Consider the following 24,457-nt stretch of genomic DNA (forward strand, 5'->3'; position numbering starts at 1 on the left):
GCTTGGGATATGTAGCAGGTGACTGTCTACAGGGCATCATTGGTTTTCACATGGTGAACATGACAAAACTCAAGAGCACAGTAAAGACAGTGAAATAACATAGAGCACCATCACATGGGAAGCATGCCTTTGGCTCTTAGATAAGAGCAGCCAGTTGATAAGGGGCAATGTTATTTACATGGCTTCATGTTTCCACAGAGAGATAGCCCCACTACAGTAAGGGTCCTGGCCTCCTTCCCCACCTTCTTACTCACTCCTCTCCACGAGAGAAGTGATTTCTCTACTAAGGAGTTTGGGAGAAGGGATAAGACAACCCCATTCCATAACAGCTATTGGGCCAGGTCTACCTTTGTGAGGAGTAGGAGGGTACCTTGGACCGACAGACTCTGTGATTGAGTAGGTAGGTCTGCCAGATCCTAGAGTTCAGTGTTAGGAAGTGACATCCTCCAACGCAAATTCAGGATCTCTTACAACTCCCAACATGTCATGTTCACTGTAATAGCCGTTGGAAATACAAATGCCAATAAGTCATGGTCTATTTATTCAAACAACTCATGGGTCGTAGGGACATAAACATAATTACGACACAATGTGGTAAGAAGTGACTGAGATGAGTACCAGATACTGTGAGAACACAGAAGAAAGATATCTAGTCCAACTTGAGGGGTTCAAAGAAAGCTCAAGAAACAAGCTGAGTCATTTTTAAAAGAATTTTGTTGTTTATTTTAGAGAGAGAGAGTACATGTGAGCAGGGGCGAGGGGCAGAAGGAGAGAATCTTAAACAGGCTCCGCACAATGGGGCGCCTGGGTGGCGCAGTCCGTTAAGTGTCCGACTTCAGCTCAGGTCACGATCTCGCGCTCCGTGAGTTCGAGCCCCGCGTCAGGCTCTGGGCTGATGGCTCGGAGCCTGGAGCCTGTTTCCGATTCTGTGTCTCCCTCTCTCTCTGCCCCTCCCCCGTTCATGCTCTGTCTCTCTCTGTCCCAAAAATAAATAAACGTTGAAAAAAAAATTTAAAAAAAAAAAACAAAAAAAAAAAACAGGCTCCGCACCAAATGGATGCAGGGCTGCATCCCACAATCCTGGGATCATGATCTGAGTCAAAATCAAGAGTAGGACGTTCAACTGACTGAGCCACTCAGGGGCCTCGAAGCAAACTGAGTCTTAAATGAGAAGTAAAATTTACCCATCAAAACAATAAATAACAAAACACCTACCATTTATTGACAATGTGCCATGTTCTAGGTAAGTGGTGTACATAAACTATTTAACTTAATGCTCATAACAGTCTATGAAGTCGATTGTCAATACTCCCATCTGAACAATGAAGATGTTGAGACTCAAAAAGCAAGTTTTTTGAGCTCATACAATGTGTAAGTGGTGAGGATGGAGGCACACATTTTTTTGGTACTTTAGATCAGGAGTCGGTGAACTTTTTCTATAAAGGGACAGATGTCACCACTACTCTCGACTCTGTTATTGTAGTGTGAAGACAGCTATAGACCATGCATAAATCAACGAGCATGTTTGTGTTCCATTTAAACTTCGTGGACACTGAAATTAGTTTTCTTATATCTCTAAGGATTTTTCTTCTCCTGGTTTTTTTCAATATTTAAAAAAGCAAAAGCCATTGTCAGCTAAGTACAAACAGGCCCTATTCAAAGAGATTGCATCAGATTTGGCCATGATTACCAATGTCTTGAGCTAAATCATTTTATACCCAAATTCTTCTCTGTTTCTTGCTTGCAGTTTCCCCCCTCTTTGTGATGGCTGGGACTTCAGTTGGTTTTATTTTGTCTTTATTGGTGTGAGTTACTGTATTTTCTTTGATGTTTTCTAAGGTGTAAAATAATTTCTCGCCTTCCCAAAGTACCACTTAATTGAAATTAAGGAAGTTACAGCTTGTGCAAGTGCCCTTTAGAACCTATTACAGTCTGTCTGCACCACTAGGGCTCTAAAATATTCGGCAGAACTTTACTACGTGTTCTTTTGGCTCATCTTGTTTTTTTCTCACTGTTCTCGGGCACATCCCTCTGAGTTAAGATGTTCATTCCTTTATAAGTCCAGACAGGGAGGTGATAATAAGCAGATTGGCAACTTCAGAAAGTGACCTGTCAGCTTTTACTACATGGAGGTGTTGGGTGAACCTTAGAATATTCCTTCTATTTTCCAAAAATGAGAAGTTAAAGGCTCTCATACACTGTGATGTGGAAACTTTCTTGTAGGAAAGGCCAAGTAAGGTAAAACTGTCACAGTTCAAATCTGGCTGTTATAAAAAATTGTGAAGGGGTAGAACTTACTTTCTGAGCCCCTCCACCCTTTCTTAGAGTTTGTTATGCCTGTTTAGCATTTGCCTGCCTACCTGTACCCTGAGCTTCCCAGTATCCTCAAAATGTCCCTGGGTCAGCTCCTCAGATCAGTCATACATAGAACGTCTTTTAGTATTTTGAAACTATTGGATGTGAACCCTTCCAGACAACCAGGAATGGATCATTTTTAGCAGAACTGCTATTTGCTTCCGTTGTCCATTTCTTACTTAGTAATAGAACCCTAAATTGTTACCCAAGTAACTGGCTGTCTAGAAATAAAGACTAATTTTCCTAGCTTCCTTACAGCCAGCTGTGAACAAATGGCTATATTCTGAACAATGATATATAAGGGGAATTGACGTTCAGCAGCTTTCGCGAAGCACACTTAGCTATCTAGTAGGCACCACTATTTTCTCTTCTTTTTGTCCCTTTGTCCTGGAAATAGGAATGCTATGGCTGAAGCTCCAGCAGCCACCTGGACCATGAGTATGAAGGTCACATACAAGAGATGGCAAGTAAAGAGCTGACAGGTGCATTCCTGATCCCTAATTTACTGCAGTCCACCAAATTCGTTCTGAATTACCTCTGGATTTCTTATATATGGGAAAAAAGTTAATCTCTATCTTATTTAAGCAATCACTTTATTGGGTTCCTACCATATACAGCTCCCCTAACTCTAACTGATCCAATAATCAAGTTAGCCAAACTCATATGGACAAGAATATTGTCTCTCTGGCTTTTTGAGTCAGTTTAACTCATATATCACCAGATACCCAGTGGCTGGGAAAGGTGATCAAGGACACCTCCAAGACAGTTACAGAAATTTCTTGGCTCCTACTTGTCAGTTCCAGATCAGTCCTCAGCTCAGCTTTGAACTTGGATGTTTACCTACAGACACAGGGTAGGATAGACGCCAAGAGCAGAAACTCAAGACTTCTCTTGCCCATACCTGCCCAACCACTTACTCCCTGCTTGTCCTGGGGTAAGTTAACCTCTTGATGCCTCGGTTCCTCATCACGAAAATGGTGACATGAATAATAACTATCTCATAAGATTATCATAAGTCTGAAATGAGATAATGTATGCAAAGTGCTTAAAGACAGCGCCTAGCACAAAGAAGGACTAAGTTGGTATTTTTGACTACTATTATTGCGGTTAGTGTATTTGATGCTTTGGACTTATGTTGATAGCACTTTATCTTCCTAGCATAGATTTTTTTTCCCATTTTATTCCTTTATAAGTTCATTTGAAATATGTGTCCGAAACTGCCCATCCAATCCCCTCTCACATCTACTTAGAACAAGGCATTTGAAGTCACGACACTCAGGCTTCGATGCCAACTGAGTGGCTCGTGTCAGAAATCAGAGGGGACTGAATTATAGCAGGGGTTCCTATGTGAGGTGGCTCAGGCACAGAAAGCCACAGTCCTCAAAGAAACAGCAAGATTCATATACTAGAAGGACATAAACAAAAGACATCCCATGGAAAAACAAATAAAACAGATGATAAATTTCCAAAAAGCTTCTTAGCCTCACTCACAATACAAATTAAAACAATAAAGAATCATTTGTCGTCTCTCAGGTTGATAAAGATTTAAGAAGTTTGATGATATCCAATCTTAAAGATAGCGTAGGGACATAGTGAATATGAGTTCTGTCTCCCCTGTGATCAGGGGATCCCCTGTGATCTTTTTTTTTTTTTAATTTTTTTTAATGTTTTATTTATTTTTGACAGAGAGAGAGAGAGAGAGAGAGAGACAGAGCATGAGTGGAGGGAGGGTCGGAGAGAGAGGGAGACACAGAATCCGAAGCAGCATCCAGGCCCTGAGCCGTCAGCACAGAGCCCGCCCGACGCGGGGCTCGAACTCACAGACCGTGAGATCATGACCTGAGCCGAAGTCGGACACTCAACCGACTGAGCCACCCAGGCGCCCCTCCCCTGTGATCTTAAAGCAAACAGAGACATATGTAGAGGAAGAGTGAGAGAGACCTATATAGATACACAGTTCCTTTTGTTGTTTTATTTGAAAGAAGTGTATCCTATATCTACTATTTTATTATTTGCTACTTTAACTTAGTATTATTGTTTTTAAATTGAGATATAATCAACATGTAACATTGTATTAGTTTTAGGTGTACAACATAACGATCTGATATTTGTATATATTGTGAAAGGATCACCACACTAAGTTTAGTTAACACCCATTATGTCACATAGATGCGGTTTTTCTTCATGTGATGATAACTTTTAAGATCTACTCTCTTAGCAACTTTCAAAGTTCCAACGTAGTATTAACTGTAGTCAGTCACCATGCAGTACATTATATCATCCCCAGGACTTACTTATCTTATAACTGGAAGTCTGTACCTTTTGACCTAACATTATTTTGACATCTTAAAATGGTTTGTATAGTATTTCCTAATTGTGGACTCCTAAAATGTTTCAAATTACGTACTACTATGAAAATTGGGGGGTTCCCTGGGTGGCTCAGTCGGTTGAGCGACCAAGTTCTGCTCAGGTCATGATCTCACAGTTTGTGAGTCCAAGCCCCGGGTCAGGCTCTGCGCTGACAACTCAGAGCCTGGAGCCTGTTTCGGATTCTGTGTCTCCCTCTGTCTCTCTACCCCTCCCCCACTCATGCTCTGTCTCTGTCTCAGAAATAAATAAACATTAAAAAATTTTTTTTTAAAAGAAAAAAAAGAAAGTTGGTGCGCATGCCTGGGTGGCTCAGTCAGTTGAGTGTCCAAATCTTGATTTCAGCTCAGGTCATGATCCCAGGATTGTGGGATCGAGCCCTGCACTGAGCTCTGCACTGAGTGTGGAGCCTGCTTAAGATTCTCTCTCTCTCTCGCTCTGCCCCTCTTCCAGCTTTCACGAACTCTTTCTCTTTCTTAAAAAAAAAAAAAAAAAAAAAAATGCTGCTGTGAACTTCCTTGCATGGTACCTTTGTGCACTCGTATGAGGATATATGTCAGAAAAATTCCCACAAACAGAATCGTTGAGTCAAAGCATATGTGAATCATAGTGCTGGAAGCTCTCTAAAAAGTTTGTTTTATTGCTGTTTCTTCAAGGATTCTGGCTTTCTGTGCCTTAACCACCTCACATGCGGACCCCTGCTGTAATTCAGTCTTCTTCTGGATGCTGACATTAGCTATTCGGTTGACATCCGGGCCTGAATGTCCTGGCTTCAAATGCCCTTGTCCTAAGTAGATGGAGAGGGACTGGATAGGCAGATTTAGACACAATCATCTAGGAGGCTTAGGTGACAGAATGAAAAACTGTAGAGCTTCTTTTCCTAAGTCATGCCTCCTTCATGAGGAAGAGGGATAGGTTATATAGCCCTCAGACTCTCCAAGTTGATGTGAGTCTATGTGGCCTCATGAGAAGCCCTTACTCTGTAGTGAGGACTATGCAGAAAGCCCAACAATGAGAGCTGAATCCCTTTGGGAATGTTGGGGAAGAACAGCGATCTCCAGGCAATAAGGTCTCCCCAGCCTGGGGCCATTTAGAGCCCACAGAGTTAACACTGGCTGATACATTTCCAAGAGCTCTTGGCATCACCTCAGAGCACCAACTGCAGCAGAGGAAATAATAGAGAAAGTAGAGTCCAGAAAACCTGTTCCAGCTTTTCAAACGATGCAGATCAAGTAAAATACATCTGTGGGCCATAGTTTTGGTAGGTACAAAATTTGAATCACTTTTTTAAGAACTTGCACAAAGTCCCGTGTTGTGAAATAAGTATGTATATCACAGCCTCCGGAGAGCCTCTTAAACCCCCTTCACCGTCCCCTAAGAAAAGGCATGGCTCAATCCAATCTTCCTTGCTTAGGGGAGCCCCTTCCCTCTTCTCCCGCGGATATTGCAAAATCTTGTTTTTCATCTATTCCTGGGAGTACCTGAACTCAGGAAGCTAAGGCACTTGGCAAAAGCAACAAATTCTCTTTCAGAACAAAGAGGCACAGTTATAAACCCAGCTCTAGGAACACACGGTGCTAACCTATAGCTCTCTAGCCAGATAAGCCACCTGAGCTCTGAGAGTGATTGCAACACACAACTTAACCAATCACCCAGCCATCACTCATGCTTTTCCAATCAACCTGTGCCTCCCTCCCCACCACCTGGTCTGCACCAATCCATGCTCACCGATGTCTTTCAAGTTCCATCTCGACACCCACCGCCCTGTCCTTTTCTGAGGATGCCCACCTTCCACATTTTCCTGGACACTGAAGTATTTAGTCCCCACCACAGTGGGCTCCTTTATGTGTTCAGAAAGTCAGAATGACACAATGAAACTTTCCAGGACTTTGACATCTGGCAGACGTGTGGTTGAATTCTAGCCCTGGCAGTAGCTAGCTATGACCTTGGGCAAGTTACTTAATAGTTTCCTCCACTGTCAGATGGATAATCACAGTTGCCTTGGAGAGTTGTTTCAAAGATGACATCAGATAGTACATGTAAAGTACTGAGCTCTGTCCTTGACTCATGCTATCAGACCTATTATTCTTAGTTTTACCTCTATTTCTCTAATTTTTAACTTCACATAATTATTTTTTTAATTCACATTGTCCATTCCTTGAAACAGAAACCAAGTCCTGTGTTTTTAATCCATAAAATTGTCTAGCACAGGCTATTTATAGATTAGTCAATAATTACTTCTGAAATTATTGGAATAGTTAAATAATATTGAGGTCAAAGTTAAGAGGGACACATGAATCAGGTTTAAAAGTTGAGAACCCTTAAAAACTGAGAATAAACTGAGGGTTGGTGGGGGGTTGGAGGGAGGGGAGGGTGGGTGATGGGCATTGAGGAAGGCACCTGTTGGGATGAGCACCGGGTGTTGTATGGAAATAAATTTGACAATGAATTTCATATTTAAAAAAATAAAAATGAAAGTTGTGGACCTCAACAGAATAAGCACATATTGCATAGAGCTATAATTCTCTGGAGACTGAAGAAAAATGCTCAAGCTAACTCAGAAAACCTGACTAACAGTAACCTTGGTAAAGTCTCACAAACTTGCTAGTCTTTTGTGTCCTCAGCAGGAAATGATGCTTAACAATATCTGATCTGTCTACCTTTCCAGGTGTTTTGAGGACCCGTTGCCATCATCTATATGAAAACATTTTCAAACAGTAATATAGTATAAAAATGAAAGACCTGAGAATGGTTGGGTAAATTACATTTGTTAGGATTGTCTAGGAAAGAAAAAAAAAAAAAAGAGGTAGGCTGTTTCTCCCGGAAAGCACTAGACCTCTGAGCATGGTTAGTATCTGTAGCCTTGAAATGTGCGCCTCCCTGGATGATGGAAGGTCAGGCTGTACTTTCCAAGACTGATCACAACCACCTCCGCTTGCTCCTTAAACTCTGCCCCCGCGCCTGCATTAAGCCTGTGGTGTGACTAAAGCTAATTTCTAAAATATTAGGGGCATTTAAAGGGAGCAAAGCCCAGGTACTGACCCAGAAATGTTCTCTGGGTTGACTACGTTTACCAAGAATACAAAGTGCAGAGAATACTGGAACTTCGATAGAGTCAAATAAACCCAAACTTCACCTCTATGCAAGTCCCGTTTTTCACACCCTTTAGTTCACGTTGTTTGGGTTTCTTTTCATTTGCTTTTGCTGCAAGCATTTGGGAGTGTTTGCTTCTTGACAACTGGGATTTTGAAAAGAGGTGGAAAATTAATATCAGATAGCTGTTGCACACTTTTTTTTTTTTTTTTCAGAACCTAATATAAAAGCATCTAGTCTGGTGTTGAACCATAGAGTAGAAAGCAAAACGTCTGCCATCTTATTTCTGTTAGTAGTTTGGGCACTGGTATGGGTTGAAGGAATACACCATGAAGCAGAAGAAAGGCCAGCTGGCTAGTTGCCAAAAAACTTACCTTGTAAGCATTCCACTTATTGTATGAACAGGGATGAATAGACCTTGGAGCTCAGAGATATGATTCTGTGAGAACATGAGACTGTATCCGAGCTCTGAGGAACAGAATTGCCATATATTAACTTCCCAGACAGATCTAGAAATGCAGACCCTTAGTTCAGTTCTTTCATTGGGAGATACAGAATCATGATCTAAAGATCAACACCAGACTGTATGTGTCTTTGGTTTGCTTGTCTTTTTTCTTTGCTTTTCTTTGCATTTTCTTTTCTTGTCTTTTCTTTTTTAGAGAGAGAGTGTGCACATGCACACCGGAGCGGGGGAGGGGCAGAAAGAGAGGGAGAGAGCATCCCAAGCAGGCTCCACGCTGTCAGTGCAGAGCCTGATGCGGGGCTCTGTCCCACAGTGAGATTATCACCTGAGCTGAAAATCAAGAGTCAGCCACTTAACAGACTGAGCCAGCCAGGCGTCCCTGCTTGTCCTTTTCATTTGTGGGGCCAAATTACATTCAACACGTTTTTAAGACAAAATTTTTCCAGCTTAACTGAGATAAAGTTGACATATGACATTGTGTATGTTTAAGGTGTACAACATGATAATTTGATATACATCCATATTGTGAAATGATTAACACAGTAAGGTTACTTAACGTATCCAGCCCTTACATAGTTACCTTTTTTTTTACTTTGTGGGGAGAACTTTTAAGACCTACTGTCTTAGCAACTCTCAGGTGTACAATAGGGTACCGGTAACTATAGTCGCCATTTTGTGCATTGTATCCCCAGAAGTCATTCATTTTGTAACTGGAAGTTTGTACCTTCTGATCACCCATTTTCCTCACTGCGCCCCCCACCCCTAGCAACCCCAATGCACTCTCTGTTCCTATGAGTTCATTCTTGTAGATTCCACATATAAGAGAAATCATACAGTACTTGTTTTTTCCCTGTCTGACATATTTTACTTAGCATAATGCTCTCAAGTTTCATCCATGTTGTCATAAATGACAGGAATTTATTCTTTTTATGGCTGAATAATACTCTACTGTATTTATAGTTACCCTATTTCTTTATCTACAATAAACACGGGAATAGAGGTATCTCTTCAAGATCATGATTTTGTTTCCTTCAGATATACACTCAGAAGCAGGATTGCTGGGTCATATGATTGTTCTATTTGTAATTTCTTGAAGAACCTCCAGACTGCATTCCGTAGTGGCTGCACCAATTTACATTCCCACCAAGAGTGCACAGGGGTTTCCTTTTCTCCATATTCTCACCAGAATTTGTTAGCTCTCATCTTTTCGATAATAGCCATTCTAATAGGTTGAGCCAAATTTCAAGAATCATTTAAAAGTAGATCTCTTGATCGTCCTGGATAACCAGAAGATCTGGCCCCTATGCCTTTCCAAATGGCAACAATTCCTGGCTGTTGCTGAGTGCTGGTGCCATTTACAGGAAGTTTGTGCCATCTAGATTTGCACAGATCTTATTACTGATAGTTACTGATAGTTTACCACAGCACTTGCATGGCTTTCTTGTAATAGAGAAAACCTCTTCTATAACTTATGTCTCTATCAAAGTTTGGAAAGTTGAATAAAAAGTTAGAGGGCAGAGTAATTCAAGAAAATTGAAAGAGGGGCCCCTGGGTGGCTCAGGTGGTTGAGTATCTGACTCTCGATTTTGGCTCAGGTCATGGTCTCATAGTTTGTGAGTTTGAGCTCCGTGTTGGGCTCTGCACTGACAACATGGAGCCTGCTTGGGATTCTCTGCCCCTCCTTCTTTCTGTGTCTCTCAAAAAAATTAAAAAGAAAATTGAAGGAGGGCGTTTTTCCTTTTGGAGGTGAAGAATAACATAAACAAGAATAAATATAATAAGGTAACATAATAATGTAAATATATATATTATTTGCCTACTGTCACAAGCCTCTCCATCCCTAACATAGAGTTGCAATAACTTTAGCCTTGAAAGAATTTCAGATCTCATTGATTATATAGGACTTTTTGTGATAGAATCTAAGTTCACTTGAAGTAGATTCAATTGGGAAAAACAAAATTCTCTTTTTGAGAAAAAAAAAAAAAAGAAGAAGAAATAAAGAAAGAAAAAAAGAAATCCTCAATAACCCCCAAACAAATTTTCAGCTGCTTGGCTTTCTGGGGGGGAAAAATGTCAATAAAATTGTGTTGCATTTGTGCAAAAATAGGACTCCCTTGTCCTGCCTTTTATATAAAGCTACTTTTACTGGGAGCATTGATGTTGGTGACTCCAAAAGGAACAACGGTAGTTTCTTAATCTTTCAGAAACCCTGTGGGACAGAGTTTAAAACACAGCAATGTTAGGGTTGCCAAAGACTCACCCTTTGGAAGAGAGGCTGATCCTCTTGAGGGCTCCCCTTTAAAAATGATTTAAAGGCCCTTGCTCAGAGGACCACAGATGTAAAATCAGAGCTTCAGTCAACTGAAGCCCACAATGTGGCAAAGGGGCAGGGTGACCCAGAGGAAGGGGATGTGATGTGGAGTTTGTCAAACTGAAATCTGAATTCCAGTCCTTCCACCCCAAACAGATGTAACCTTGAGTGTAACCTGGAGTAACAGAGCTGATGTGAATATTGCACGAGAAAACATGAACTGACCCTTTGTAAGCACTTTCCAAAGCTGGTTCTGATTCTCTTTTGTGTTTCTTTATATATAATAATGATAGCTATCATGGATTGGAATGCCCACTATTTGCCAGACCAGTGTCCCTTAACCTGAGTTCCAGATTCCCCTGCTTTTAAAGTTGCTTCAGAATGGGGCACCTGGGTGGCTCAGTTAGTTAAGCATCTGACTTCTGCTCAGGTCATGATCTCACTGTTCGTGGGTTTGAGCCCCACGTTGGGCTCTGTGCTGACAGCTCAGAGCCTGGAGCCTGCTTTGGATTCTGTGTCTCCTCTCTTTGCCCCTTCCCTGCTCTCTCTCTCTCTCTCTCTCTCTCTCTCTCTATCTCTCTCAAAAATAAATAAACATTTAAAAAAATGTAAAAAATAAAAGTTGCTTCAGGTCAGCATTCTAATGCACTAGACCAGTGGTCATTCCTTTTCTGCAAAGGACCAGATTAGAACTATTTTTATATTTTTGACGATCTCTACAGTCAAGGGGTTCAAGGTCAGAGGCTTCTACAGTCTCTGACATTATTACTCAACTTTGCCTGCCACTGACTATGAAAGCAGCCATAGACAACATGTAAACAAATGGGCATGGCTGTGTTCCAATAAAACTTAATTTACAAAAACAAGCAGCTGGACCATAGTTTGCCAGCCCTTACACTTGATTATGAATCTTTGCATCCCACATACAGTTCTTGCTATCCCAATGCATAGTTAAAATTTTCAGTTTGTTTTAGGAATGAGGAAGGGAGGCAAAAGAAGGGGACAGAAGAAAGAGCAAGAGACCTCAAAGCGAATTTATATACGGTACACTTATATTTAACTATACAGAAGATTCTTCTTCCTCTTGTCTTAAGCTATACGCCTTAACTAGAATGTTTACCATTTACTAGCTCTGTCTGATCTCTGTCATGACTAGTTAACATTACTCCAATCACTTTTTCTGACTTTATGTGGGCCTGTGCCAAGTGCCTTATATACACTATTTAATCTTTACAATAATGCCGTGAGATTAAAAAAAAAATTAACACAAATTTTACAGGTGAGTAAAAGGAAGCTTAGAAGAATTAAATACTTTCCCTAGTGTCATAGAGCCAGTAAATTAGAGGGCTGGGACTTAAATCTAGACAGTTTGACCTCAAAATTGCTTACTCTCTTAGCCATGGTTTCTCCATACATAAAAAATGGATTATCCATTTACACCCTGCTGGGTTCTTTGAAAGATTGCAGTATTGAAAGTATCTGAAAGTGCCTGGGTCAAAATCAGGGAGCATGAAATCAGTTCCTTTTTCTTTGTCCACCCTACCATTCAGGATTACCCACAATTACTAAATATTTATGGAGTACCCAATATATTCTCAGGTTTGACTGATCTAGAACCACCGATTCCTGGGAGAAGGAAGATTTGGTCATGGCTTTGCTTCCAAGGATGTGTGACCTTTTGGAGTCTTTGACCTTAGGTTCCCACATCTGTAAAATAACACATGTCTGCTCAGCCTTTTCAAGAATGCTAACTTATCTGCATTAGAAATCCCTTGAAAAACATGTACATTTCCAGACCCTATATAAGACATCAGAATCCTTTGGGCTGAAGCTTAGGTTTCTTCATTACTATCTCCAACTCTATTTTGAAAACAAAAAACAAAAAAACAGTATTGACTCCATTAAAAAGTTGAAAGAATAACGAACCCCCATTTATCTTTCACTAGATTCACTTATTGTTAATTTCGCCATATTTGCTTCGTAGATCTTTTGCTCTTGCTCTCTTTTTCTGTCTCTTCTATTTGGAAGGCAGTTGATGGTTTGCCACATTTTCTGGGTAATTCCTCTCTTCCCATTTGAAAGTCAGTTAAGGACATCATTTCACACCTAAACACATTAGTGCATATCTTCTAAGAATGAAGACATTCTCTAATGATAATGCCATTATCACACCCAAGTAATTTGGTTAACGGTGATACAATTATATTATCAAATATATAATGTCTTTGAATGCCACCAAAACAATGTCCTTGTATTTTTTCTTTGATGATCTAATCTAAGATTTTGCATTTTATTTGGTTTTCATGTCTCTTTAGCTTCCTTTCATTTAGAAAATTCTACCATGTTTTTTGTCTTCCATGACTTGACATTTTTGGGAAATCCAGGACACTTGTTTTGTAGAATGTTCCCCTCCCCCCAGTCTGGGTCTGCCTGTTTTCCCATATCGAGATATTTAGCTGGTAAATTGGATCAAACATCTATATGGTACTTTGTGCACCTTTATTGGAATACATTCTAAAGACAAACGAATTGCAAACCAATTTTTAACTTACTAGGTTGGTTTGTTGTTGGTATTGCTATTGGAATAGTGATCATAACTCTGAAATAATTTCTATATTGTAGGACACAGCAAGATGAATAAATACGTTGACATTTTTGGAAACCAGATTCTCATGTATTGGAAGACAAAAATATGGAAAAGAGAAAGTAAGAAAGTACCTTACATGTTGTATTTGAATTGGATATGAATACAAACTCAACATACCTACCTTCATAGTAGAAATAAGCACATCTAGTCTCCAGATCGTGGTTCTTAAATAACATTTCATACTAAAAGGAACTAGAGGTCCTTAAGGAATGGCTGATCCCAGGGCTAGGCAGATAAAATACAAGTTGATCCTGGAATAGCTTGTTATGGCAGAAAACAAAAAGAAAAAAAAAATATGCTTAAAGACAATGGGGACCTATCAAAAGTACATAGGAGTCAGCTTGAGGAGTTTCATGCTGGCCAAATTTGGTATATGTAAGCAGAAAACAGAATAATAATACTAATGGGGTAGAGCACATTAGATAAGAATGTACATCATAGTGAAATTAAGAAACAACAGGCACAAAAATGACTGTACTTGGAAGAAAGATCCTCATTTCAGTAGTATGTCTGCTAATAAATGTAGAAGGAATTACTGAATTCAATATCTGCTTTTTAACATGCTCCCCAGGTGGTTCTAATTCCCTCCAAAGTTTGGGAACAATTGCTAGATGTTTCCTTGAAGCTCTTTAATTCTACAACAGCTATAAAATGTTAAGCACAGCCCCTGCCCTGGAGAAAATAATACTTAATAGAAATGTATGAAAAATAGAAATTCTAGTCAGCCTGTTGACAATTTGTTTTTGTCTTTAAAGTACTTATGAAAGTATTTTTTCCTCACTGTTTAATATGCCAGTCATTCTAGCTACTCCTGACTCTTGCCATTTTATTCCAGCACTGTCCTAGGAGAACTCCTTCCTGTTACTCCCACCACAAACCCCTTCCCCTGTGGTATGAAATATTGCCATCCATGGAAATGGGAAAAGGAAGCAGCTACCTGGGATTGTCTCCAGGCTCTGCCTTTTGCTTACTCTAATTTTCTTTGTTCCTTCACCAGGCAGACCAGAGCTTTCAGGCATCAGTGCATCCTTGGAGTTTAGTTTGGTGGACCCTGTATGTAAATTCAGTGACTTGTGACACCTCAGAGGGCTTGAATTTCCATTCCAGAAGTAGGACAGTAACCCTTTGCTTTTAAACATGTCTTCTGCCTCAGGGCTTCCAAATTTTGCAGTTAATTGGGCCTATTTTTGTATAGTTCTAGTATGATTATGCAGAGAAGCAATTCAAAAGCTAGCATATACTTATGGATTTCCCTCCCCGTAATCAATCTCTTTTCCTTTGCTCCCCACATCCAAATCGACTGCCAGACCCCATTAACTCTGCTTGTAACATTTTTTAAGCATCATCCTTTGACTTTCCATTTTCTTGCTCTCATTACCAAAGAGCCACTGCTGTCTTCTCTGTGAAGTTTCTCCCTTGATCGTATTAGACTCTAGTCTAAGCAAATGATACCAAAATGCCCATATCCAGGCCCTTGACTTCAATGCCTACTTGTTGATTGTTCTACCGTGCCCTCAAATTCAACAAATCTAAAAGAAACTCGTACCACCTCTTGACTAGTTCTGCCCTCTCCTTCCTGGCCACCTAAGCTCATACCTTGTATATTGTAACAATTAAAAAGCACGAGTTTGGAATCAAACAGAACCAATTAGGACAAGACTTAAATCCCAACTCAAACACTTAGAGGCAATGTGACCTTGTTTAACTCAACATTCTCATCTGTAATATGGCGATAACATTACCTACATCAAATGGTTGCTGTCTGGAATCAACGACATGTGTTTTGTACATACATACAGTGCCTACCAGAGCGTAAAGATTGAATAAAAATGACTTCTTATTTCACGGCTTCTCCTCTTCCTAATTCTCTATACGGTAAATTATCACAATCTGTTTAATAGTTTTTTAAACGATCTCTTCTATTTATGCACAAATGCAGCTTCTTGGTTATCCCTGCTTAGGCTATTGAATAATCTTTCTAGGTTGTTTTCTTGTCTTCAGTAGCCCCAAAGACTTGTGTTCCTTATGTGTGCAAGAAATCATGCTAAGACACTTCAGTGTTTCCAACTAACCCATTCCTCATTCTGTCAACAGATTAATCTTCCCCTGGATCTGTTTTTATTACACTTCTCCCTTGATTAGGAAGAATCATTGGCTTCCCAGTACCTTTAGGATAAATTCCACAGATAGGGTAAATAGGCTCCAGCTTATCTGTAGTGGGGAATTATAATTTGGTCTGGCCCAGGCCTCTTTTCCTGCCTTATTCTAGTAAATGTATCCATTTATTTTGGTGAATTACTTATCATCCCCATTCCACCCACAGGGCTGTATTGGGATCTGTCAATCATGGTATCTATCTTCAGCCACTAAAGAAGATATGTGATCCAAGCTGAACCAACTTTCTCCCTTGGGATACTTTTCTAGTTGAGACCAGGGGAAAAGAGGCCTTTCCTTGTTGGAAGCTGAGCTGGGTACTATAAACCTTGGCAGTGCCAGTGGCCACCGTTTGGCCTTGTGCAATCTGAAAGAATGAGGTGCACTGGTATCAGTTCCAGCCGTACTCAAGGCTAGCCTTTCTCTTGCCCTTAGCAAATTGGCTATGTGAGCTCATGCATTTCCCATTCGGTGTTTAGCATTGGTTAAGATCCTATCATTTGGAGCCAAGCATTCTGACTAATAATACTATCTTTTTACCAGATCTCTGCCTTACTTTGTTCCCAAACCATTCTAAGCTGATCAACCCATGGCTCAGTGAAGATAATCCGTTCATCCTTCTCTTCCTGCCTTTGACCAAGTTGTTCCCACTGCTAGGAATGTTTGTTCTCTCTTATCTCATTCTCCAAAGTCTGTGCTTCCGTAAGACCAAGGCAAAACCTTTATCTTCGTGAAGCTCGGTTTGTTCTCCTCGAGCTTGAGGGAGTGTTCCCTTAGCTTAATATGTAGGCTTTAGATTCCAAAACCTAAATGTCATCTGATGTTTAGTTACTTACTGGGTCATTAATCCTTGCTATTTCCTACCTTTCTACCAAGTCAGAATAAAATTCCTAAGCTCAACTAAGGTCTAGAAGTGAAGGAACTAGTTCCAAACCATAAACACAACATGGGGCAGAATACATTGAAGTTTCCCTAAAAATACTCATGTCTGGCTGCTGAAGGTAGAGAAATGCATTTAAAAAGGAAAAACATGAACCAGGAGCTTAAATTACCCAAACACATCTAGATTGTTAGGGGCTGGGGGAAAAGACAGAGCATAATTTAAAGAAAGTGCTAGAGTTTACTAAATGATGAGAAATGGAAGACCATAAACATTTCATGATCTACAGGTATTACCAGGCATCAAAAATGTTGTTGTAATGTTTGAGAGACCCAGAGCCGTCAAAGAACGTGAGGTTCTTGCCAGAGAAGGCAGAAAGGTGGGAGATGTGGTGTTTGGGAACTAGCTCAGGTTCCAATTGGAGTCAGGGAATAGAAGGAATGGGTGAGAATTCAATCTAGGATAAAAAAGGATCTGCACATAGCCATGCGATAGACTAAGAGTGCAGTACAAGGAGCTAACAGGGAGATTATCTAAGAGAACCCTGCTACAATGGGAGGGAATAAATTGGGTGATGAAGAAAAATGGGCTATCAGGTTGTGACGTAGAATATGAGACGAACTTTCTCATGGGTCAAGGGAGAGTCTTGGGGGGCGGGGGGTGATTCCATAAAGTAAATGGAGACAGTGTGGAAAAAAGTGAGTTTCCCTCATATATAGACCTCTTGAGCCTGAAGGTTCTCAAAGTAATTTAATAACCAATCTCTTTTGGAGCCTAAGAAACAAGACTGTGAGATAGTTATTTGAAATGTCATGTCCATTTCATTTCATATTATTCGAAAGATGTGTATGGAGGAAACTGTGATTCCTTATTCCTCCTCACCCTCAGACCAGACATGTTTATGCCTACTTAGGCTAACTTGCTAAAGTTCCCAATATGCATAGGGTTATCTTTCTTTCTGGGATTTCAAAGAGCCATTTTGTCCCAACGTGCCTTTAACCTAAGTTCTAACTGATCACTCACAATTTTAAAAAGGCTCAAATGTACAATCCCTTAGAAAAGTGACTTAAATTTATAGGATGAATATAAATATTAAGACTGGTATAAATGTTAAGACTTATGTAGATATTAAGGCTGGTATCAGGTTTGTTTCAACAGCAGGTTGTTAAGGAAGGGAAGTAACAGGAGTAGAACCCAGTCAGAGAAGCTGGAAGACAACATCTAAGTACTTTCAGTTCTGCCTTGGGCCAGCCCTGCTCCCGGAAAAGTCCCCCAAGCAGCACCCCCATGGTGAGCAGTCAGATAACTCTCACCTGACTGACTGGCTGGGTGATAGTCTGGGTGGTGGTCCATCTAGTTTATCAAGGACCCGCCCAGAGAAAAGCCAAGCACATGCAATAGAGGGTGTTTGCCAACCCTTTTTAAAATTGATGATGTACCTGTTAGCCAACCGGGGTGTACCAGAGAAGAAAGAACCTGCCGGTGCTGTCCCCCAGTCTCAGTGCTTGATCTCTGAGGTGAGAATCTATAAGCCAGCATTTTGCTTTAGCCACTGATTTCACACTCAGCATTGCAGCCGGCTCAGGCCCCCGTGTACTCTGTGTTCATGTCTGTCTTCCTGTAGGAAATTCTCTTTGCATACTAGGGTGGGCCTCCTGCAACGCCCTCAGTTCTTCACCAGAGTAGGGACTCCTTAAGCATTTAGCCTATGGTATTGACATCCCTAGGCCTCACCTCCGGGGTTTTGCATTTCAAGTACCCTTCCTGTGAGCATCCCCCTTCTCTCTTGTTCTGTTCTCTAATTGCCCCCTAGATATCAAAAACCTCTTTGTTTCCTCTTCACTATTCACCTTATAGCCACTGTCCACCCTGTGTATTGGATAAATCTCCCTAAAGATGCTCAGCCTACTCTTCATGAAATGGTGCCCCAAATACAGTGATGATATTTTCCAAACCCAAACACTGGATCCTGTGTTCCACCCAGTAGAAGTTTACTCAGTAGGTAATAGTAAGCAATGCTTGAAATCGACACTGTCTTCGACAATCCAAAATGTTTGGCTCTTGCAGCTCAAGAGGACAAGGAGGACAGGTATGTTGCAATCTTCCGAGGCCCTACCTTGTGATCTGGTCCAGCCTACCTCTCTGATCTTGCCTCTACCTCTCTCTTCCTCCCACAGGCTGCACCAACCACGCTGACCTCTTTCTGATCCTGTGAACCAGATAAGCCAGGTTCTGTCTCAGGTGCATTGTACTGGCACATCTTCCTGAGACCGTCTTCCCTAGATCTTTGTAAGACTCCCCTCTTCTTACCATCCACATCTCTCACAAAGGTTGTCCTTAATAGCACCACTCCTGGTAATTGCCCGTCCTGGTTACTCTTGACCCTATCACACTGCTGTATGTTCTTCCCAGCATTTACTTCTGGAAGAAAATATCTTGTGTGTTTGTAGTCTTTCTCTACCTCCACTCTACCACCAGCTACAGTGTAAGCTTCATAAAGCATGCCTTTGTCAGTGTGTCTGTTCCCACATCACAACACCTAGAACACTGCCTGGGATGTAGTGGTTGTACAACCAAACTGTGTGGGGGCTACTGATTGGATGAACACTGTTCCTTCCACCATGCGCTGCGCTGTGAAACTGAGGATCACATGACCTGCTCTTGCAAGTCTAAGTTCACACAAACCTCTGTAGGAAAATGCACATCCCGCAGGGAAGGGACACACAGAGGAGGACCCCAGTCCTAGCTGGGTGAGAAATGAAAATCAAAAGTTTAGGACAGAAGTAGAAAACACAATAGGAGACCTAGCTAAGCAAAAGAAATCTGGTTTAAGGAAAAAGGGGGTTGGGGAGCTTCAGATAGAATTTCTGGAACACTGAGTTGGACCGGTAGCCATGACAGCCCAGATGCAGCTTTGCCACAAACCCACATTGTGGCCTTGGGTCCGTCATTGCTCTACTCTGAGCTTCAAATGCCACGCTTCTAAAATGAGGAAGCTGGAAGTCTTGTCAGTGCTTTCTAGGACCATTCTTTAAAAAAAAAAAAAAAAAAAAAAGGAGACCTGGGAAGGGGTGATGTGTCCTAACTGCAAGGATTAAGGGGCTACAGTGCACTAGTTCCAAGTCCCGCCACGAACTAAGAAATGAGGTAAACAAGATTTACTCTTGAGAATCAGCATTACTAGTCAGAGGCCAGAGATGCAAAGCTCTTTGAGGGGTGAGATAGGACTTCTCGGCCTGTACAACCACAACAGTCACCAGTTTCAACATATTAACACGTCTAAAATAATAATTTAAAAAAGCGTCAATTAGCGGAGGCCAGAGTGCTCTCTAACCTAGGAAAGAGGGAGGGACAGGCCAGAGGCAGGGGCTGGCTCTCCCCTTCTACAACCAGGGCGTCTGGGTGCTCCCTCCCAGGGGAAAGGCTGGCCTCACTGCAGGGTGCACCCTGTCTCTAACAGGCTCCAAGGACCTTCAGGAGAGTGTGGGACAAGGGTTAAGAGTCCAGACTCATCCTATCTGGCTTCAAATCCTGACTGCCATTTACTAGCTACATGCCCCAGACAAGTTATTAAACCTGTATCTCTACTTTTTCACCTATGAAGTGGGAGTGATGATAATAGTATGGATCCCCGAGAATTGGTGGGAGGATTAAGTTAATATGTGTAAAGCATGTAGAATAGGGGCTGTTGTTACAATTCCACCAACAGAGCCACCTGCATGTCTGAGGCCTAATGACATTAAATATTGGTCTCCCCTACCTTTAAGCAAGGTACCTGCTTCTTTCCCATGTAGGTTTGCTTACACAGAAACAATGTGCTTGTCACAGAGACTCTGAGAAATTGCCATTCCAGACCCTGTGGTATCTTCTGGCAAATCAATGAGTTACTTCTAGTTCTGCCTGGGCCTCCCACCTTGCCTGACCACAGAGGCAAGACGCAGGCATCATGGAAATGGAGGATTTTGGTCTGGGGGCAGATCAGTTTTGATTTCTAAATCATCATGCTGGTGTTCTGGTGCCTATTTCCTCCTAGGTATTTTGGGTTACTGCATAGACACTCAGGCTCTGATTTCTCTGAAGAGTGATATGAGTGAATCCTCAGCTCTGAAGCAGAGGGCAGTCCCAACTGCTTTTCCCACCCCACAGTGGTAGACCCGAATGGGCTTCCTATCTGATGCTGGGGCTGCTCTCCCTGCTATGGTACCTTTACATGAAAGAACACAGATCTTGTAGAAAACTGGTGGGTTAAAAATGTAGGAAAGGAGGGAGCTTCAAGAGGAAGCATGAAGCCAGGGGCCCCCGCTGACCTGCGTGCAGTGACTTCTCCAAAGAAGTCCAAATGTTTTCATTTCATTCCGGGACACTGCCTGGAACTACAGCTACCCTTTAGGGATTGTCTGGGTTTTAAAGCATTGTCAACTAATAGTGTGGGTCGTTCTGGAAGGGTTAGAGCATGTTCCATAATGTCAACGGTGATGCGCATCAATGGGAATGTGTTTGATAAGGTTTCTTTCCTCCTGACATCTTGCGGGGTTGGGTTTACCTTTAAGAACAGCAGATTTGTGAGTTTTGTTTTATTTTGATTTTGGACAGAGGGGTGAGGTAGGAAGGGGGAAGGGATACATGAGAGACTTAAAACTCTTGGGGAGGTCCATGGCGCCTGATTATGGTTGAGGGGGAGAACCTGAGAGGTTCAAAGAACAGGAGGGCTCAGTGAGGTTAAGCTATGACACGGGTTATGTTGGCATTCCCGGATTGGCCTGGGAAGGTAACCAACAATTACAACCTTCCCCTGGAAAAACGCAGCCTGAGCTCCAAATAAGCAACTAGTAAAGGAACTTTTCGGATACTGCCCATTGAAATTGAGTTCTCAAACAATTAACTTCCCTTAGTGGATCTTGGGGAGAAAGAGAAAGTCCCAGGAAGCACTTGGGACGGCACTGGGGGAGAAAAGATGGGTCAGAAGCACAGAGCATATTCGGTGTTAAAGCTGGGAAGGCATTTGTTCCCGGGGTCTGGGGCAGGCAGTGACCTGCTGAAAACCCCCGCCAGCACAGGCACCTCTCCAGAGATCTGGCAGAAAGACGTCCTGCATTTCAAGTGAGGAAGTTTCGGACACTCGGGTTCTGCTGACGTCTCATTCTGAGTTCTTGGGACAGCCTTCCCTCTTAACTTTGCGAGAACCTGGGGCCTCCGTCTGAGTTCACCTGAGAGTCCGTGCGCAAGGGACAGACAGGTAAGAACTCGGCAGGAGAAGCCAAGCCCCGGTTGGAGGAAGCCCGAGTGAGGAGGCGTGGATGGAGATACAGCTGGGGGTCAGGACTGAGGGACGATGCAGCGGGACGTAAGAAAGGGAGGGGGCAGGAGCGTCGCGTGCGGGGACCTCGGCAGCACGCGCAGTCCCAGCAGAGGTGCGGCGCGGGCGCCCGCGGAAAGGGGAGGGTGGAGAGGCGCGGGCTGGGCGGGGTCGGGGAGCCGGCGCGGGGAAGCTGTCCCTGCGGCGCCCGGCGCTCGGCCGAGGGAGGCGGCGGGGGTCTGAGCCGGCGAGCGGCGCGAGGGCGCCGAGGCCGCGGCGGCTGGAACAGGTGAGCGTCCGCGGGGCGGCGGGTCCCCGCCCTTCCCCGCGGGCGCGCCTCCTCCCAGCCAGCCTCCCGGCGCCGAGCTGCTCCGCGGCTCCCCTGGGTTTGGGCTTTTGCGCCTGGCAGCTGGCTTTTTTCCCCTCCCCTGTTTCTGCCTCTCCTTCTTCTTTTAGGTCGCTCCACCCCGCCCAGGATCCGGCGAAGGGGAACGGGCCGGGCTGCGGCTGCCAACTCGCGCCGGGGGCGTGTGTGCGAACTCCCGGAGCGGCGTCCCGCGCCCTGCCTCCGCCCTGCGCGGCGCGCGCTCCTCGCTCCCCGGGCCCGCGGCCTCCCCCGCAGCCCTTCCCCACTTTTCCCCCCTTTGGCAATCACATGGCATTTTAAGAATGCCGGAAAGATGGCGGTAGCGGCGGCGGCGGCGGCGGCGGCGGCGGGGCCGAGCGGCGGGGGAGGCGGCCGGGCGCAGCGGAGCGGGCTGCTGGAAGTTTTGGTGCGGGATCGCTGGCACAAAGTTCTGGTGAACTTGAGCGAGGACGCCCTGGTTCTGAGCTGCGAGGAGGGCGCCGCGGCGTACAACGGCATCGGGACCGCCACCAATGGCTCGTTCTGCAGGGGCGCCGGCGGCGCGCAGCCCCCGGACTCGCCCGCCGGGGTCCGCACCGCCTTCACCGACCTGCCCGAGCAGGTGCCCGAGTCCATCTCCAACCAGAAGCGCGGCGTGAAGGTGCTGAAGCAGGAGCTGGGCGGGCTGGGCATCAGCATCAAGGGGGGCAAGGAGAACAAGATGCCCATCCTCATCAGCAAGATCTTCAAGGGGCTGGCGGCGGACCAGACCCAAGCCCTGTACGTGGGCGACGCCATCCTGTCGGTGAACGGAGCCGATCTGCGGGACGCCACCCACGACGAGGCGGTGCAGGCGCTGAAGCGCGCCGGCAAGGAGGTGCTGCTGGAAGGTAAGGGGTTAATGCCGCGCGGGCGGCGCACACACCCCCTCACCCTCCCGCCGCACCCTCACTCTCGCCCACGTGCGGACACAGCCCGGGGTTCCGGCGAGTGGGGGCGGCGGGGAGTTTGGACAACTTTACCCCACCTGGGGGCAACTTGTCCCCACGCTAGTCTTTGCCGGCTTGGACGCGGCAGGGGTGTGTGAAAGGGCTTGGCGAGCAGGGCTTCTTGGGCTACGTGGCAGGCACAGGGTCTTAGTGCCTAGTGCCCGGTGTCTCATTTTTACCCGCGGATAATCCAAGTGGAGCGTACGTAGGGGTAGGACGTGGAGCTGGAAAGGAGGGGCAGCCGTCCACGCTCCGGTGAGAGCCCACTGAACAGTAGCGACTCCGAGAGTTCTGCTTTGGCACAGTTTTCCTCAGGAGCCTGGGCAATCCGGTGAAGAGGGTTCCGTCCCAAAGAGGACAGAGAGGAGGGGCAGTGTTTGAATGCTAAAACCCCATCACCCTTCCGGACTTCCCTCTTTCAGATTGGAAGCCGGGCTCACGCCGGGGACTTGTGCCAAGGGCTGGGTAGTGTGTTGCGTCTTTGTGCACAAGTTCCCTTCTGGTGCCAGGTGTTCGGCCGGTCAGTCTGGATTCCAGGCTGCTTCTCTGGGTGGAGGGTTGGGGTGGCAGTTTTTCTGCTTGCATTTTCCCGGGATTTTTCCCGAGTAGTGTGCAAATAGTTTTGCATTTTGAAACAGTTTCTCCTGAGTGTGAGGCGTCTTAGAGACGACTCTCTTGAGATCCTATGAGCCCAATCCCCTAGTTTTTCAAGTGAATGGAATAAGTAGCCGCATTACTGTGCCCTTTTGCTGTTAGGAGGGGCAGAAGGGCAATAGGGTATTAAGTGGATAATCATTGTCCTTTCCCACTACGTCTGTATTTACTTGGTAATTGCCTCTCTGCCCCATAGCTTCCTTTGTACATACCTCCGTTAACACAAATATTATGCAATTATTTTTATCTATTTACCCAGCTTTTCCCTCGCTGTAGATTGAGTTGTCTTGGGTCTTTTATTTAGTTATGGGTCACCTCCCTTGAGTTTAGGTGCTCAATGATCTGCAAGCTGAGTGAATAAGTAAACGAACCCATAGCCACAGAAACAAGAGTGTTTCAACCCAGACCTTGTAAACTGGTGGTTGATTTAAATCCTAAATTAAGGACTTAAGTCAATTTCCTGCTCACCAGATGTGGTGCTGGGGTGTGAAACTGCGAAAGTTCAAAGTTGAGAAGCCAGCCTTGTTAACATGTGACGGCTGATGCAACCGTCTGGTACATGATAGTCCACCTCCTGCCTAGAATCCAGAGGCTTCCCCCACCCCCACCATTATTTATCTAGAGGATTTGTGATGTCTTCATGTTTAATTGCTACCCTGGATCCAGCAAAGTGGAAGGCTATTTGCTTTGGTTTGATGATTAACACAAGTAAGCAGAAAAAAAGTTTTCTTGACTCAAGTGTGTTGGTTTGTGTGACAACGGGCAGGTGGGATCTGGGACAAGTGTAGTTTGGACTGTAAACCACTGCACACCTGCTCAGCTTGCAATATTTATCAGGGGGGACAAAAGGCAGGCCATTTCTGTTTCAAAGCACTGCCCTTCGTTACGACTCTTCTCCTTGG

At 43.9% G+C, this 24,457-nt stretch overlaps 1 protein-coding gene across 2 annotated transcripts in view; it reads left to right on the top strand.

Annotated features, from left to right (window-relative positions):
* The first annotated feature begins 21,373 nt into the window (after positions 1–21,373).
* SNTB1 (syntrophin beta 1) overlaps positions 21,374–24,457 on the top strand; it is a 238,824-nt gene continuing 235,740 nt past the window's right edge. The window contains exons 1-2 of one of the 2 annotated variants that reach the window (XM_025923046.2): positions 21,374–21,506; positions 22,023–22,802. In XM_025923046.2, coding sequence (XP_025778831.2) covers positions 22,247–22,802 — 556 coding nt within the window. In that variant the 5' untranslated portion in view covers positions 21,374–21,506; positions 22,023–22,246. Of the gene's footprint in view, positions 21,507–21,746; positions 21,856–22,022; positions 22,803–24,457 lie in introns of those variants that run through there. The other variant, XM_086695811.1, reaches the window with a different exon arrangement.

The sequence above is a fragment of the Puma concolor genome, chromosome F2, assembly GCF_028749965.1.
Source record: "Puma concolor isolate L17-30 chromosome F2, mPumCon1.1.hap2, whole genome shotgun sequence".
NCBI lineage: Eukaryota > Metazoa > Chordata > Mammalia > Carnivora > Felidae > Puma > Puma concolor.